At 40.1% G+C, this 14,903-nt stretch overlaps 1 protein-coding gene across 2 annotated transcripts in view; it reads right to left on the bottom strand.

The window, feature by feature from the left end:
- Positions 1-4,807: 4,807 nt before the first annotated feature.
- The window catches only part of plpp3 (phospholipid phosphatase 3), a 33,062-nt gene continuing 22,966 nt past the window's right edge, over positions 4,808-14,903 (bottom strand). For both annotated transcript variants that reach the window (XM_089000293.1, XM_089000292.1), the window contains exons 6-7: positions 11,847-12,023; positions 4,808-7,718 (exon numbers count right to left, since the gene is read on the bottom strand). In XM_089000293.1, the coding sequence (XP_088856419.1) occupies positions 7,590-7,718; positions 11,847-12,023 (306 nt within the window). In that variant the 3' untranslated portion in view covers positions 4,808-7,589. The remainder of the gene's footprint in view (positions 7,719-11,846; positions 12,024-14,903) is intronic.

Below are 14,903 nucleotides of genomic sequence, written 5' to 3'. Positions count from 1 at the left end.
AACGGATTATTCTCATTTTAATGGTTTCCCATGGTAAATTAATTTTTGGGATACACACTTTTCGCGTTACACACTCTGTCTGGGAACCAATTCAGTTCATAAGCCAAGGTATCACTGTACGAGGCTTAAAGTTGGAATTCTTGTCTGCATTTGACCATATTGAGTTGCATACTTTGGTGTTGCTGACGTTAGACTGCACATTTCACGACGGAAGACCTCCATAGACTGAAAATGTATGGTACTTGTGGAGAAGAAAAAACATTACCAGAGGCCATGACTAACGCTTTATCAGCATCCAAGCACGAATAAAAAAACAGACCATATTTAGGAATGTTGCTCTACGTCATCTTTTCAATTTCCGAATAAATTTGTGAATGGCAGTGAATGAGTTAAATGCCAATCTTGTAATCGTACTTAGTTGGATGGAAGGGAGCAAATGGACAGAAGTTTGTGTGTTGATGAATGACAGGACACTGGTCGGGTTAAAGTTCAGGGGTCAGGATGCAGGAGCTCATGTGCTGGGAGGTCAAAGGGTTAATACGTAAAGCGCCCGATTGTTGAGAGATGAAAGCTAAAGGATCATTTTTATGGTGGAGGAGAAGAGCGTCATGAGCAGGGAGGGGATGGAGGAGGTGTAGGACGCTGCCCTGCCTATTGTCTGCTGTCACTCTCGTTATCGTTTTATTTGTTTACGTGGCAAAAGAGTCTCACTTTTTACTTTCTCTTTTATGTGTCGGAAATGGCCAAAATGCTCACGCGGCAGAAGAGGTGATAATGCCACCACCCTAGAAAGGCTTGTCTTTGACCTTGAGGAAGGTCAGACAAACACAATGACACAATGCAAAGTCCCTTTTTAATGGGACGTAGCATTTTTTGTGAGGGTTGGATGGCATAGATAGATAGATAGATAGATAGATAGATAGATAGATAGATAGATAGATAGATAGATAGATAGATAGATAGATAGATAGATAGATAGATAGATAGAGACATACATACGTACATAATAAATATTATTATTATGAAATTTAATTCTACAAATTTTATTTGATTACTTTTTAGCTACAAATAGTTGCTGAATTAAACTTCATAATAATACTAATCTTAATAATAATACTAATAATAACAACACTAATAATAACACTACTACTACTACTACTACTACTACTACTACTACTACTACAGCTACTACAACTATTACTACTACTACTAATAATAATAATAATAATTATAATAATTATTATTATTATTATTATACATGTAATTAATAATAATAATAATAATTATTATTATTATTATTTAATTTAAGACACAAATTAGAAACCCTAACACTAGTTTAGAAATCAAGGAAAAGTTTTCCTCAGCCGTCATCTTTACTTCTTCGAAGGTGTCGGCCATTTCGCTCCTCATCCGAAGAGCTTCGTCAGCGAACTAAAGTTGTGCTGGTAACTCTGGCTGAAAAAAACTAGTTTAAAAACCTAACAAAAAAAAATACCTCGCTCTACGTTTAAAACATTAATTTGAAACAATTATTCTAATTCAAACCCTTCGTTTTTAGATCATACCCCTAGTTGAATAGCCTCATTTAAAAAAAATAACAAAACCTATTCCAAATTCAAATTTCAAAAATTGGAGTTGAAAATGCTACTTTGAAGCCTTACCCACAGTCAAAATCTCAAAAATTCTCTTGTTATGAACTGATTTTTTTCATAGCTACTGTTTCCCCATCAAGAGTCCATCCAAGTTAATGCTAAGTAGCGTCATTAGCATTGTAACCAATGCAAACACACACACACACACAGACGTACACATACGGTGCGCTGAGAGTGCTGAGAGGTCCAATTGGGGCTTGAGCGGGATTTTTGGCCGCCCGTTCGATTCCTGCCAAAAAACACGACCACAACACGGGCCTCTCACTAGCTTGGCGCGGCGCCTGAGCTATTACAGCCACGCATGGCTGAGTCCAGTCAGGCCCGCCAGCTGTTCAAGCTGACCTCAAAGCAGCTGTAAGCGTCGCCTTCGATGAAAGGCAGCGCCGTAGAGGAAATACGATCTCGTCCAACTTGACTTTTCCTCTCTTGACTTTTTAATTTATCTAGCTAGCCAGCTATCTATCTCAGTAGCTATCTAGCTAGCTGGCTATCTCGCTCACTATATAGCTAGCTACATAGCTATCTCAGTATTTGCTATCTATTAGCTCTCTGTTTGCGATCTATTAGCTATCTAGCTGACAGGCTGGCGATGTGACTAGCTATCGATTAGCTATACAGATAGCTATCTATTAGCTAGCTAGCTATATCACTCACTATATAGCTAGCTACATAGCTATCTAAGTATTTGCTATCTATTAGATCTCTGTTTGCGATCTATTAGCTATTTAGCTGACAGGCTGGCGATGTGACTAGCTATCGATTAGCTATACAGATAGCTATCTATTAGCTAGCTAGCTATATCACTCACTATATAGCTAGCTACATAGCTATCTAAGTATTTGCTATCTATTAGATCTCTGTTTGCGATCTATTAGCTAGCTAGCTATCTCACTCACTATATAGCTAGCTACATAGCTATCTTAGTATTTGCTATCTATTAGCTCTCTGTTTGCGATCTATTAGCTATCTAGCTGACAGGCTGGCGATGTGACTAGCTATCGATTAGCTATACAGATAGCTATCTATTAGCTAGCTAGCTATATCACTCACTATATAGCTAGCTACATAGCTATCTAAGTATTTGCTATCTATTAGATCTCTGTTTGCGATCTATTAGCTAGCTAGCTATCTCACTCACTATATAGCTAGCTACATAGCTATCTCAGTATTTGCTATCTATTAGCTCTCTGTTTACGATCTATTAGCTATCTAGCTGACAGGCTGGCGATGTGACTAGCTATCGATTAGCTATACAGATAGCTATCTATTAGCTAGCTAGCTATATCACTCACTATATAGCTAGCTACATAGCTATCTAAGTATTTGCTATCTATTAGATCTCTGTTTGCGATCTATTAGCTAGCTAGCTATCTCACTCACTATATAGCTAGCTACATAGCTCTCTAAGTATTTGCTATCTATTAGATCTCTGTTTGCGATCTATTAGCTAGCTAGCTATCTCACTCACTATATAGCTAGCTACATAGCTATCTAAGTATTTGCTATCTATTAGCTCTCTGTTTGCGATCTATTAGCTATCTAGCTGACAGGCTGGCGATGTGATTAGCTATCGATTAGCTATACAGATAGCTATCTATTAGCTAGCTTGCTATATCACTCACTATATAGCTAGCTACATAGCTATCTAAGTATTTGCTATCTATTAGCTCTCTGTTTGCGATCTATTAGCTATCTAGCTGACAGGCTGGCGATGTGACTAGCTATCGATTAGCTATACAGATAGCTATCTATTAGCTAGCTAGCTAGCTTTCTATCTATTTGAGATTTTACAAAGTAGAGAAAATATCGAAGTATTTTGCGATATTTGATGAATTATGGTTAAAAAGGAATGCTAGTCAGTCTTTTTTTTTTTTTTTTGCTCTGCGGTCGCCAAAATGACACTGTTGGTTTTGGTCACAGGCATAAACCATGAAGTGGTTTGCTTTACTTTTTCCCTCCCAAATTGGCATTGCAAATGGCAATCTGTTCGTCTGAGGATTGGAATTTGTATTTGTGCCCAACCTAGATAAATAAAGGTTTGCTAAAAAAATAATTCTTCATTTCAGCCAATATGTTATTAATATGAAAATTCCCCCGCCCACAAAGCACCAAACACCGTGTTTTTTATGGCTCTTTAGCTTAAAGACAAAAAAGCTAAATGTGACGGAAGAAAGTTATTTCGTCACATTTAGCTTTTTTGTCTTTTCTCTTGATTTTATTCCTATTTCGTTTCTCTTCTCTTCACTTCTTTTTAATGTATCTAGCTATGCAGCTATCTATCAATCTCACTAGCTTTCTAGCTAGCTGGCTATCTCACGAGCTATCTAGCTAGCTACCTAGCTGTCTATGTATTTGCTATCTCGCTAGCTATTGATTAGCTATATAGGTAGCTATATAGATAGCTATCTAGTGTCCTTGAGAGCTTTGAAAGGCACTTATAAATACAATGTATTATTATTATTACTGTATCTATTTGCTAGCTAGCAAGCTTTTTATCTATTTGAGTTACTTCCGGGTTGAGGGAACGTTGCCGCGTGTGGCTGCCGCTGCTCATCCACAGAAAAACCTATCCTGTGACGGTAAAGTGACCTTGAGAGTTTTTAAAGGTGCTTAAAAATAAAATGTATTATTATTATGATCATACTTTGCATATATGAACTCCAGCTAAATACTTTCTTCCATCATGTCAATCACTTTGTGCCTCTCCCACATTGATTTTGAAGAGAATGAGAAGAATCAGTTGCATTCACACCCTCATGAAAACGATTGTTTTGTGAACTGCACCAAACTGCAACTGTAAAAATACCAATGCAAAGTCAATCCTGCCCCTCGTACAGATTTGGACACTGCTTCGTGCCAGATTTGCACCTGTCACAAAAATAGAATCATCTGCTTCAGATTAAGAAAATACAAATTTAAATAATAATTCACTAAATATTTATTGCACATAAATATGTATGTTTCCATTTTGAAAAAAAATTTCAGTGATAGTTTCAACTACCACTAGAGGGAGTTTGTGTATCATCTGTTGTACTTATCCCACATTTTTTTTTGCACGTTTTTTGCGCTTTTTTGTATGTTTTATTTTGACGACTTTACCCTACGAATAACTAAATAGACCCCCCCCACCACCACCACCACCACCATCACACGTGTTCATAATGAGCTTTTTTATTTAAAAGCACATGTAGAAGAGCAAAGTACATTTGCAGGGGAAAAAAACATTGCCACTATTTCTTTTTTTTGTACAAACGACAAACGCGAGACAATACAAAAATACTATGTTGAGATTGATTAGAAACTGTGGGGGTGTATTGACTGGGTGCATATTATAAAACGTTACAATCTACAATAGGTTGAATTGTCTAGATACAAAAAAAAAAAAAAAACAAACAACCAAAAAACTGTCCGCTGTTGCTTTTCAAGCAGCATTTTGCAAAGAACACAGGTCTGTAATCATAGTGGATATATCTAAAACATGTACACAGTTACTTTTTTTTCGGGGGGTGATCTATACATTATTTATATATATACTTTTTATATAGATAAAATAGAAAATAAAATAAGGAAAACAAAACAGCTTCGAAAGGCAATCGGACGGACTGTAACGGTGATGTGCATCGTGCGCGTGTGCGAAGACTGAAAGGGGAACAGTGAAACATACCACAGTTTTTTAGAACCACGACACACACACACACACCCACACACACACTCAGGACAGTGTAACATGAGAGAGTGACATACAAACGTTTCATTCACAGCGCATAATGCTTAGACATCGGGATACTCATATCACGTACACACACACACACACACACACACACACACACACACACACACACACACACACACATACACACACACGTACATTGCCAATGAGTGACAAGGGTGTTTCCGAGACTCTCTCTGCCAGCAGAATGAGCCCCCATCCATCCCCAAATGATGTGCCGGATTGGCTGTCAATCACCCTGACCCCGCCCCCTGACCAATTCTTCCCAATTCGGAAGCCAATTAAAACCCGAGTGGTTTTGCAGGGAAGGCGGAAGGAACAACCACACCTCTCGCTTAATTAACACTTGTGATGGGAAAACGAAGCTTCATGAAGCACTTGATGTTTTTTTTACTCCTCCAGATGGTGCTCTTGGTTTAAATATGAACATTAGTGCAAAGGAAATGTCTTTAAAATCCACTGCATCTTTAAACTAAGCGTGCCATCTAGAGGAGTCAAAAACGATCGCTAGTGCTTCATGAAGCTTCACTTTTCCATCACTACTTATGGATATTTTGATTTGGTTGTAAGGTTTCTTCAGCCGTCATCTTCGAATGTGTCGGAATGTGATGATTCTCATCCGAAAAGCTTCGTCAACGAACTAAAGTTGTGCTGGTTGAATTTTTAAGGCTTAACCCAAAACGCCAGATCTTTTTGTGGTAGTAGAGATGCCAAGTGGGGGAGGGGGAACAACGCTCCCTTCCCCAATTTGACCTAAATCTAAAATGAATGCAACATCCTGAAGTTTTAGGCTGCACTGAACGCGCTCAAGTTAGTAGAAAAAGCCTGATGAACGAGGCCGGCGTGACATTCAAAAAAACGGCGTCGTTGGCGCCAAGTGGTGATCACGCTTCTTTGAACTTTTAAACACACACAAAAAACAAAACAAAAAAGGACAAACAGTGCTTTAAATGACATTTTTCATCCTTCCCATCTCTCAGGAAGTTGTTGCTGACACTGCAAGGCCACAAAAGACTCCAGAGAGTAAACATGGTTGGAATTCCTTCCCTTCTCTTTTTTGGCCGGAAGTTTTTTTGATCTCTTCATTTTCATTACAGTGATACCTTGGCTGACGAACTTAATTGGTTACCACATAGAGTGTGTAAGGCGAAAAGTGTGTATCTAAAAAAATAATTTCCCATAGGAAACCATTAAAATGAGAACAATCCGTTCCCAGGTCCCCATAAAACATCATTTTCTACTTTCTAATTTTCTAAGCCTTAAAACTTCGCAAAATATACCTTATTTTATGTATAATAAATGTGCTATGGTATTATAATTAAAGAAATAAACTGTACTGCACAATAAAGTTGTTTTATTGACCTTTGTGATGGTCGTCGATGGCTTGATGGAATGGAGTGGGCGGTTTCCTCAGCATTAAACACTTGATGAGGAACGTAGCCTTCTTCTTTCACCATCTGGAGGAATGATACCTTGTCGGCGCTTTCTCTGCTATAATTTTATCTAGTTCCCCATCAATTGTGTTCTGTTTAGCTGGGTTGATAGCTTTTTGCATCAAGTGTACAGATGGCTTGTGCGGGTTATTTGTGGAGCCTGATTGATGGGATATTTTAACCTTGCAGTCTTCACTCTGCCTTTGAACTATCAAAGTTGAAATTCTCTCACTGTCGTCTGCCTGTCTCTTTAATGTTTAAACCAGATCCCCTCACAGCTGCGTTCTTGACCAATCACGTGGCTTTAACCGAAGACTGAGGGCGGGGAATAGAGGAGAAAAACAGTCTGCTGCCATTTTGTTGTTAGGAGACCGGGCTCGGTCGCGAACGACACATCACTCATTGTGGCAGCTCCGTGTGTATCCCGAAAAATAGTTCGTATGCCAAGGTAACATTTTCATGAATTTAGCGTTGGTTAACCGAAAAGTTCGTAAGCCAAAGGGTTCGTAAACCGAGGTATCACTGTATTTTGTGATTTTTTTTAGGACCTCTTTCAAGCTCCGCCTGTTGTTTTCCAATTTTGTTTTTTTCTCAGATCTGGTAGTTAATTCCCAAACGCCTGCCAAACAACAACCGCCATCTGGAGAGAGGTTGAAGGTGCGGTTATTGAGATGACCCTTTTAGCTACATTCTACTGTCCGATGGGAGGTTGAGCGAGCGGCGACGTGATTGGTCGCAGGAGGACAAGGAAAAGGAGGTGCGAGACGGTCTTCCTCACACCATGTTGTGATGGTTGTTCCTTTCGATGATGTCTGACGAGGGCAGTAGCTCCTTTTTGATCGGTGAAGGAGGAGATGGCGTCGCCTTCAGTCTGGGCGTGAACAGATCGGAAACGTAGTACACCTGCAAAGGTGACATGAGAAAACAAAAATGAAAAAGATCTGAGGAATGATCATCATGATTATTTGGATCAATATTGTATTCGTGATTAAACTCATTCACTGCCAGACGTGCAAAAATGTGTTCACTCCAGTGCCAGGGTTTTTGTCATTGTCACTTAAATTCCAGGACCCAAAGAATATCGAATTTTAGGACTACATAAACATTCAATGCAGCAGCAGAAACCTGAGACTCTTTTTCTTTTATTAGAACAAAACATTTAATTCCTAAATGATATGGGTCTGGAGTTATATGAGCTTGAAATGAGGGTCTCTCCAAAAATACCATATATATATCCCTGCTCTCAGGTTGGGGGAACAGAGGACTACTCCCTGCGGCTACACTGATTACTTCTATTATCCTGACTGATTACTTCCATTGTCCTGCCTGATAATGGGATCTACGACTGGCCTGATTGCCCCATTTGCTCTGGTATCACCTCATCAGCATAACTAAGCCTATGTTTCCTAAGAAGTCTGTTGTACAAACGATCCAAATTGAACTTCACCCCACCATGGCGATTTAGTGAAGGGTTTTGCTGTTTTATGAAAATAGCTTCTTTTACTCCCCTTTCAAACCATTTATTTTCTTTCGCTAAAATTTTAACCTCACTGTCGTCAAATGTATGGTTGCTAGCTTTTGGGTGCATATGTAACCGCAGATTGAGGCCCACTAGTATTATTCCTGCGATGTTGATGAAGTCTTTTTTGAGAATTTGTTTAGTCTCCCCAATGTATCTCTCTTTACAATTCAAATTTGTACAGATGACGGCTGAAGAAACCTTCTCATCGATGGACCACTTTGATCTGCCTTGCTGCTAAAAAGCACCCAGGTAAATTCTGCATGACCTCACATATTGCAATGCTCTCGTTTCGAGTGCGAGCAGGTGACTAATCCGCCAGACGGAAGTGACTCGAGAACGCCTCACCCAAACATGAAATGGATATTCTGGCAAATCCCCCCCCCCCCCCCCCCCCCAATTACGCGACACCATCCACCACGATTGTCCGCAAACGGCTGTATCACCAAAAAGGAAAGAATGGCAGAAGACGAATGGCTTCTTGCGATCGGGATGACATCATACAGGAAATGAGGTCTAAGAGAGCAGGAAGTGAAGAAAGTTATCATGACAAAAACCTTAACTCCACTTCTTCGTCACTCAATACAATTCCCTCCATTTATGCACGACATTCGCTGACCCTGTAATGACCTTTACGAGTGACCTTCGCCGGGCAATGACATCACGCGTACAAAGCACGCAGCTTCCTTTATACGCCTCAAGGCCGTCTTTGTGTGTTCTAATGTATTTGTGCAGTTTGTATTATTACTATTATTATTTTGTGTCCTGCTTTGTCTAAAACTCCCCAAAAAACGCCACCAAAGACCTGGCTAATAAGAAAGTAGTAAAATAATTGGCTTTTCCAGAAGCAAATACCATGTCAACCACTTATTTTTTTAATATTGTTGTACCATATTTTCCGGTAAATAAGACGCACCGTAAAGCCTTGATTTTCTTCTAAAGATGACCCTGCGCCTTATATGCAGGTGCGCCTTATATGTGAAGAACTATTTATCATAATACTTTTAATTTCTAAGCGCCTTTCAAAACTCTCAAGGTCACTTTACAGTCACAGGATAAGTTTTTCTGTGGGTGAGCAGCGGCAACCCATCTATTTGCTATCTGGCTTGCTATCTAGCTAGCTATCTGGCTAGCTATCTATTAGCTATCCATTAGCTATCTATTCGCTATCTGGCTGGCTATCTAGCTAGCTATCTGGCTAGCTATCTATTAGCTATCCATTAGCTATCTATTCGCTATCTGGCTGGCTATCTAGCTAGCTATCTATTAGCTATCCATTAGCTATCTATTCACTATCTGGCTAGCTAGCTATCTATTAGCGGATTGGCTATCTAGCTAGCTATCTGGCTAGCTACAGTATCTATTATCTATGTATTAGCTAGCTAGCTAGCTTTCTATCTGGGTTATTCCGGGTTGAGTGTTTAGCCACAACAAGGCTCGCAACTGCTGTCAGTAGCCACCAACTCCATTTCCCCCTGTAGAAGATGTCTAGTTGTTGGCTATCTGGCTATCTATTAGATATTTGTTTGCTATACATTAGCTAGCTAGCTAGCTTTCCATCTATTTGAGTTATTTCGGGATTGAGTTGAACGCTGGCGCATGTGGCTGCCGCTGCTCACCCACAGAAAAACTTTATCCTATGACTGTCAGGGTGACCTTGAGAGTTTTGAAAGGCGCTTAGAAATGAAAAATTTTATTATTATTATTATTATTATTATTATTTTACATTTGGAAAACCTTTTTCATTCATTGAAGGCACACCTTATACTCCGGTGCGCCTTATATATGGAAACATTTGGAAAATACACCATTCGTTGGGGGTGTGCCTAATACACCGGAAAATACGGTAAAATAATGTTGGTTTTTTTCTCCGGAGATCACATTTTACATCAATTTATGTGTAAACTATCAATATAGGCAATATACCTTGGAATTTTTGGCAGTGCCCAGACTCCATGACTATAATTAGGAGAGATGGGAGTGCTCGTATGTCCCTTCCTAACCCTCCCAACCATCCATGAGACGTTATGAGAAGTCATGGAGACACTTTTCCCATCAGAGGTAGCTGTGTTGCCAAAACCTCTGAACTTTCACCCCCTGAACCTGTCACGGTAATGAACTTATCACCATTTCCTGTGCGCACAATGTGGTCCCTTATGTATAGCCTACTGTAAGCGGTAGTGTGTGTGTGTGTGTGTGTGTGTGTGTGTGTGTGTGTGTGTGTGTGTGTGTGTGTGTGTGTGTGTGTGTGTGTGTGTGTGGTTATGTCTCGACCCCGTGCATCCGAACCGCAATTGAAATGTCAAGGCAGACAGATCGATGACGTTGCGTCACACAGGAAGTGAATGTGCAACAATTGAAAGTTAAAAAAAAAACTGTTGTTTGCAATGTCGAAAAGTGACTCATAATAATACACTTAAAATATCTGAAGTGTTCAGATATTTTTTGTTTATTTTTTTTCGGGTCGCCAGATTTCAATTTCGTGTCGTCTGAATAATGCACTTGCTAAAACAAACATGTAGACCACAGGTGTCCAAGTCAAGGCCCGGGGGCCAAATCCGGCCCACCACACAATTTTGTTCGGCCCGCGAAAGCAAATCTAACTTGTGAAATTTCATGACGCTAGCTAAAGTCCCAACCAACATTTAAAATTGTCCCATATCAACCAGAATAAACATCATTATTTTTACTTCAAATCTGAAAACTAGTCATTTATCAATTTGTTGTGCGCTCCATATGTAATATGAGGAGTGGATGAAACCTTCCTTGAGAGTTATGAAAGGAGCTTAGAAATGAAATGTATTATTATTATTATATTATTATCTATTAACTATCTAAATGCTATCTAATAGCTATCTATCTAGCTACTATTTATCTGTTAGCTATCTAATCTCGCTATCTGGCTGGCTATCTAGATAGCTATCTAGCTGGCTACCTTACTACATATCTATTTGAGATCTATTTGCTAACTAGCTATCTAGCTAGCAACCTGGCTGCTGGCTAGGCTGGCAACCTAGCTGGCTGGCTATCTATTAGCTAGATAGCTATCAATTAGCTAGCTAGCTATCTATTAGCTATCTGACTTTCTAACTGGCTATCTATTATCTATCTGTTCTATCTATTTGATTTATTCCAGGTTGAGTGAACGCTGGCGCATGTGGCTGCCGCTGCTCACCCACAGAAAAACTTCATCCCGTGATTGTAAAATGACCTTGAGAGTTTTGAAAGGCGCTTAGAAATGAAATTGATTATTATTATTATTATTATTATTATTCAAATTCATAACGGCCCCAGAGAGGAAACCGGAACTACAATGTGGCTCGCCGCAAAAATTTACTTTGACACCCATGACGCACGACCCGCGACCCTTGTGAGGATAAAGCGACGCAAAAAAATGGAAATTCAATTTTCTTTTTGAACTGATATATCATTTTGCTTTCATTCTGTACAGTAACACATAGATTGCCATCATATGCTATCATAAGACACGGAAAAACCACTTGGACACTCACGATGAAATAGGCCACCAGGGCTCCTTGCACGAAGCCGGCCAGCACGTCGGTGGGGTGATGCTTGTGGTCGGAGACGCGCGACAGCCCGGTGTAGAACGCCATCATCAGCAGGGTGAACTGCAGCAGTGGACGAAGGAGGCGGGCGCCGCGCCACGTGAAACGGGACTGGAGATAGAACTGTCATGGAACAAGTAAGATTGATATTAAATACTGTTACAGATGGATGTTATTGGACAATACTTTGCGGTATATTTCACACAAACATCCATTTTTTTATTGTGTAGTGTGAGCTGGGGGTGTGAAAAAGTGGAAAGACAAAAAAATAATCTATCCATCCAGCTATATACATTTTCTTTTTTGCATTTCACTTTTTAAAAACATGTTTTTACATTAGGCATCTGATATAAACAACAGTTGAGAACAGTACTACTACTACTAGTACTACTAGTAGTACTCGTACTAGGCGCTAACCCCAGCTTGTATTCTCAAAATGGCCGCCCTCTTAGAAGACTAAAAACGGGTCAACTCATATTTCATAAACCTGCATGGAATGTATTACAGTAAAGTCTCGTTATATCGATATTCAAGGGAGTTCGAAAAAATATCGATATAACCGGGACTATCGATATATCCGACCCTGTTTGCATGTAATTTTCTCCCTGCGTGCATAGAAATAGTATCGATATAACCGGGACTATCGATATATCCGATATCGATATAACGAGACTTTACTGTATTTTCAAGACAATTTTTGGTTGATTTTGTCTAGAACAACTCAGTTTGTGTACTTGGTTAGGTAGCTAGCTATTAGCTGTCTAGCGGACTGTAAGATGTATCTATATTCACTATTTATATATAGCTAGCTATCTATTAGCTGGCTGGCTGGCTATCTAGCTGGCTATTTATTAGCTAGCTGGCTGGCTATCTATTAGCTATCTAGCTGGCTAACTACTTATTAAATACCTATTAGCTAGCTCGCCTTCTATCTGTTTGAGTCATAATAACCCACACAAGCCATCTGTACACTTGATCCAAAAAGCTATCAACTGAGCTAAACAGAACACAATTGATGAGGAACAAGGTAAAATTATCGCAGAGAAAGCACCTACAAGGGATCATTCCTCAAGATGGTGAAATAAGAAGGTTAAGTTCCTCATCAAGTTTTATAATGCTGATGAAACCGGTGACTCCATTCCATCAAGCCATCAACGACCATCACAAAGGTAAATGACTTTATTATACAGTATATTTATATATATACAGGTATATTTTGTGTAGTTTTAAGGCTTAGAAAATTAGAAAGTAGAAAATTATGTTTTATGGGGACCATGGAACGGATTATTCTCATTTTAATGGTTTCCTATGGGAAATTATTTTTTGTGATACACACTTTTCGCCTTACACCCTCTGTCTGGGAACCAATTAAGTTCGTAAGCCACGGTATCACTGTATTTGGTCCCTAAGAATATTGTCTGACATTAAACCAGCCTGTGGGGCAAAAAAAAGTGGTTGGGGAGCGCTGGAACGGAATTCTAACATCCCCAAAAATTGCCTATGTCAAGAATTCGCCAAATTTGGCAAAACGAATGCTTCAACTCAGCGTTTCGCTGTGGATGTGCGGTTGCGCGGGAACTCCTTATGAATTCTCGCATGGCCTTTTTCACCCTGCACCTGCACGCGCGGGCCAACCGCTTGCGGCCGCGCGCCGTCTAGACCAAATCAAAGCGGAGTAGAGGTACGGAGCTTCAAACGCTCAACTGCCCGTGACCTGGACGGGGGCCCCCGTTTCGTGGCCAGCTGTAAAAACATCAGCGCAAAAGGGAAGAGGAAAAAAAAATAGAAGCGCAAAAATATCCCCGTTGATGGACTGTACAGCATTTTCAATGATTTCTCTTGAGTTGAAGAAAACGAAATGAAACTCTCGACACGATTGGTCGCGATTTTACCGCCATATTCCTACACGATGAGGTCAGATAAGGTGCCTCAGACATCCTCTCGTTTACCCTTCACTTCCTGTTTCTCACAGAATTGGGCAAAACCAAGGCCCGCCCGACCCCGAAAAAAGCCTGACGTGTGAGCGACTTCTAATCAGTCATGCTAACAATATCCGCGGACAGCCATGGCTGCTTCCACGCCGACCGAAAGTCCTTGCGAGGCGTAGACGCCCCGTAAAAAGCTCCTGCCGCGTTTCCTCTCGGACACTCTATCATTGTTAATTTTGCTGCGTTTCGGAAAGAGAGGAAGGGGATCCCTCCCATCCCTCCCCCGGTCGTGTCGGGGATTGTTTCGACTCCAGACTTCCTGTGCGGCGGTTCTCAGGTAAACGGGGCGAGGACGAGCTAGCCGTCGCAAGTTGGCAAGCCCTTGGGTGACATCCTAAATCTCCCGACTCAAGGCGTGGTTTGAGAGAGGGTTATCCCAAAACAGAGGGTTGAGGAAAAACTCAAAAACTCCAAATACAGTAAAGTCTCGTTATATCGATATCGGATATATCGATAGTCCCGGTTATATCGATATTTTTTCGGACTCCCTTGAATATCGATATAACGAGACTTTACTGTATATGTAACGAGTTCAGAAGCAGGCAAATCCATTTTTTGGTCGGTACGGGGGGACTCAGAAGTCAAGAATAATGCCTGCTTCAAATGCAGTGAAATCTTGGCTTACGAATTTAATTGGTTCCCGGAAAGAGTGTGTAAGGTGAAAAGTGTGTATCCCAAACATTAATTTCCCATACGAATCCATTAAAACGAGAATAATCCGTTCCCAGGTCGCTATAAAACATAATTTCCTACTTTCTAATTTTCTAAGCCTTAAAACTACACAAAATATATCGATGAAAAGGTTTCTTCAGCCGTCATCTGTATATAGAAGAAGAAGCGAAACGTCAACCCTCTCTCTACCCTCTGTCTCACTACCTCTCTCTCTTTCTCTATCTCTCTCTCTCTCTCTCTCTCTCTCTCTCTCTCTCTCTCTCTCTCTCTCTCTCTCTCTCTCTCTCTCTCTCTCTCTATATATATATATATATATATATATATATATATATATACAGTAAAG

This window comes from Hippocampus bargibanti, linkage group LG07 (genome assembly GCF_051943395.1).
Source record: "Hippocampus bargibanti isolate YZ-2025 linkage group LG07, ASM5194339v1, whole genome shotgun sequence".
Classification (NCBI taxonomy): domain Eukaryota; kingdom Metazoa; phylum Chordata; class Actinopteri; order Syngnathiformes; family Syngnathidae; genus Hippocampus; species Hippocampus bargibanti.
The sequence above is the reverse complement of the archived record's forward strand: the minus strand, read 5'-3'. Positions and strand labels throughout refer to the sequence as shown.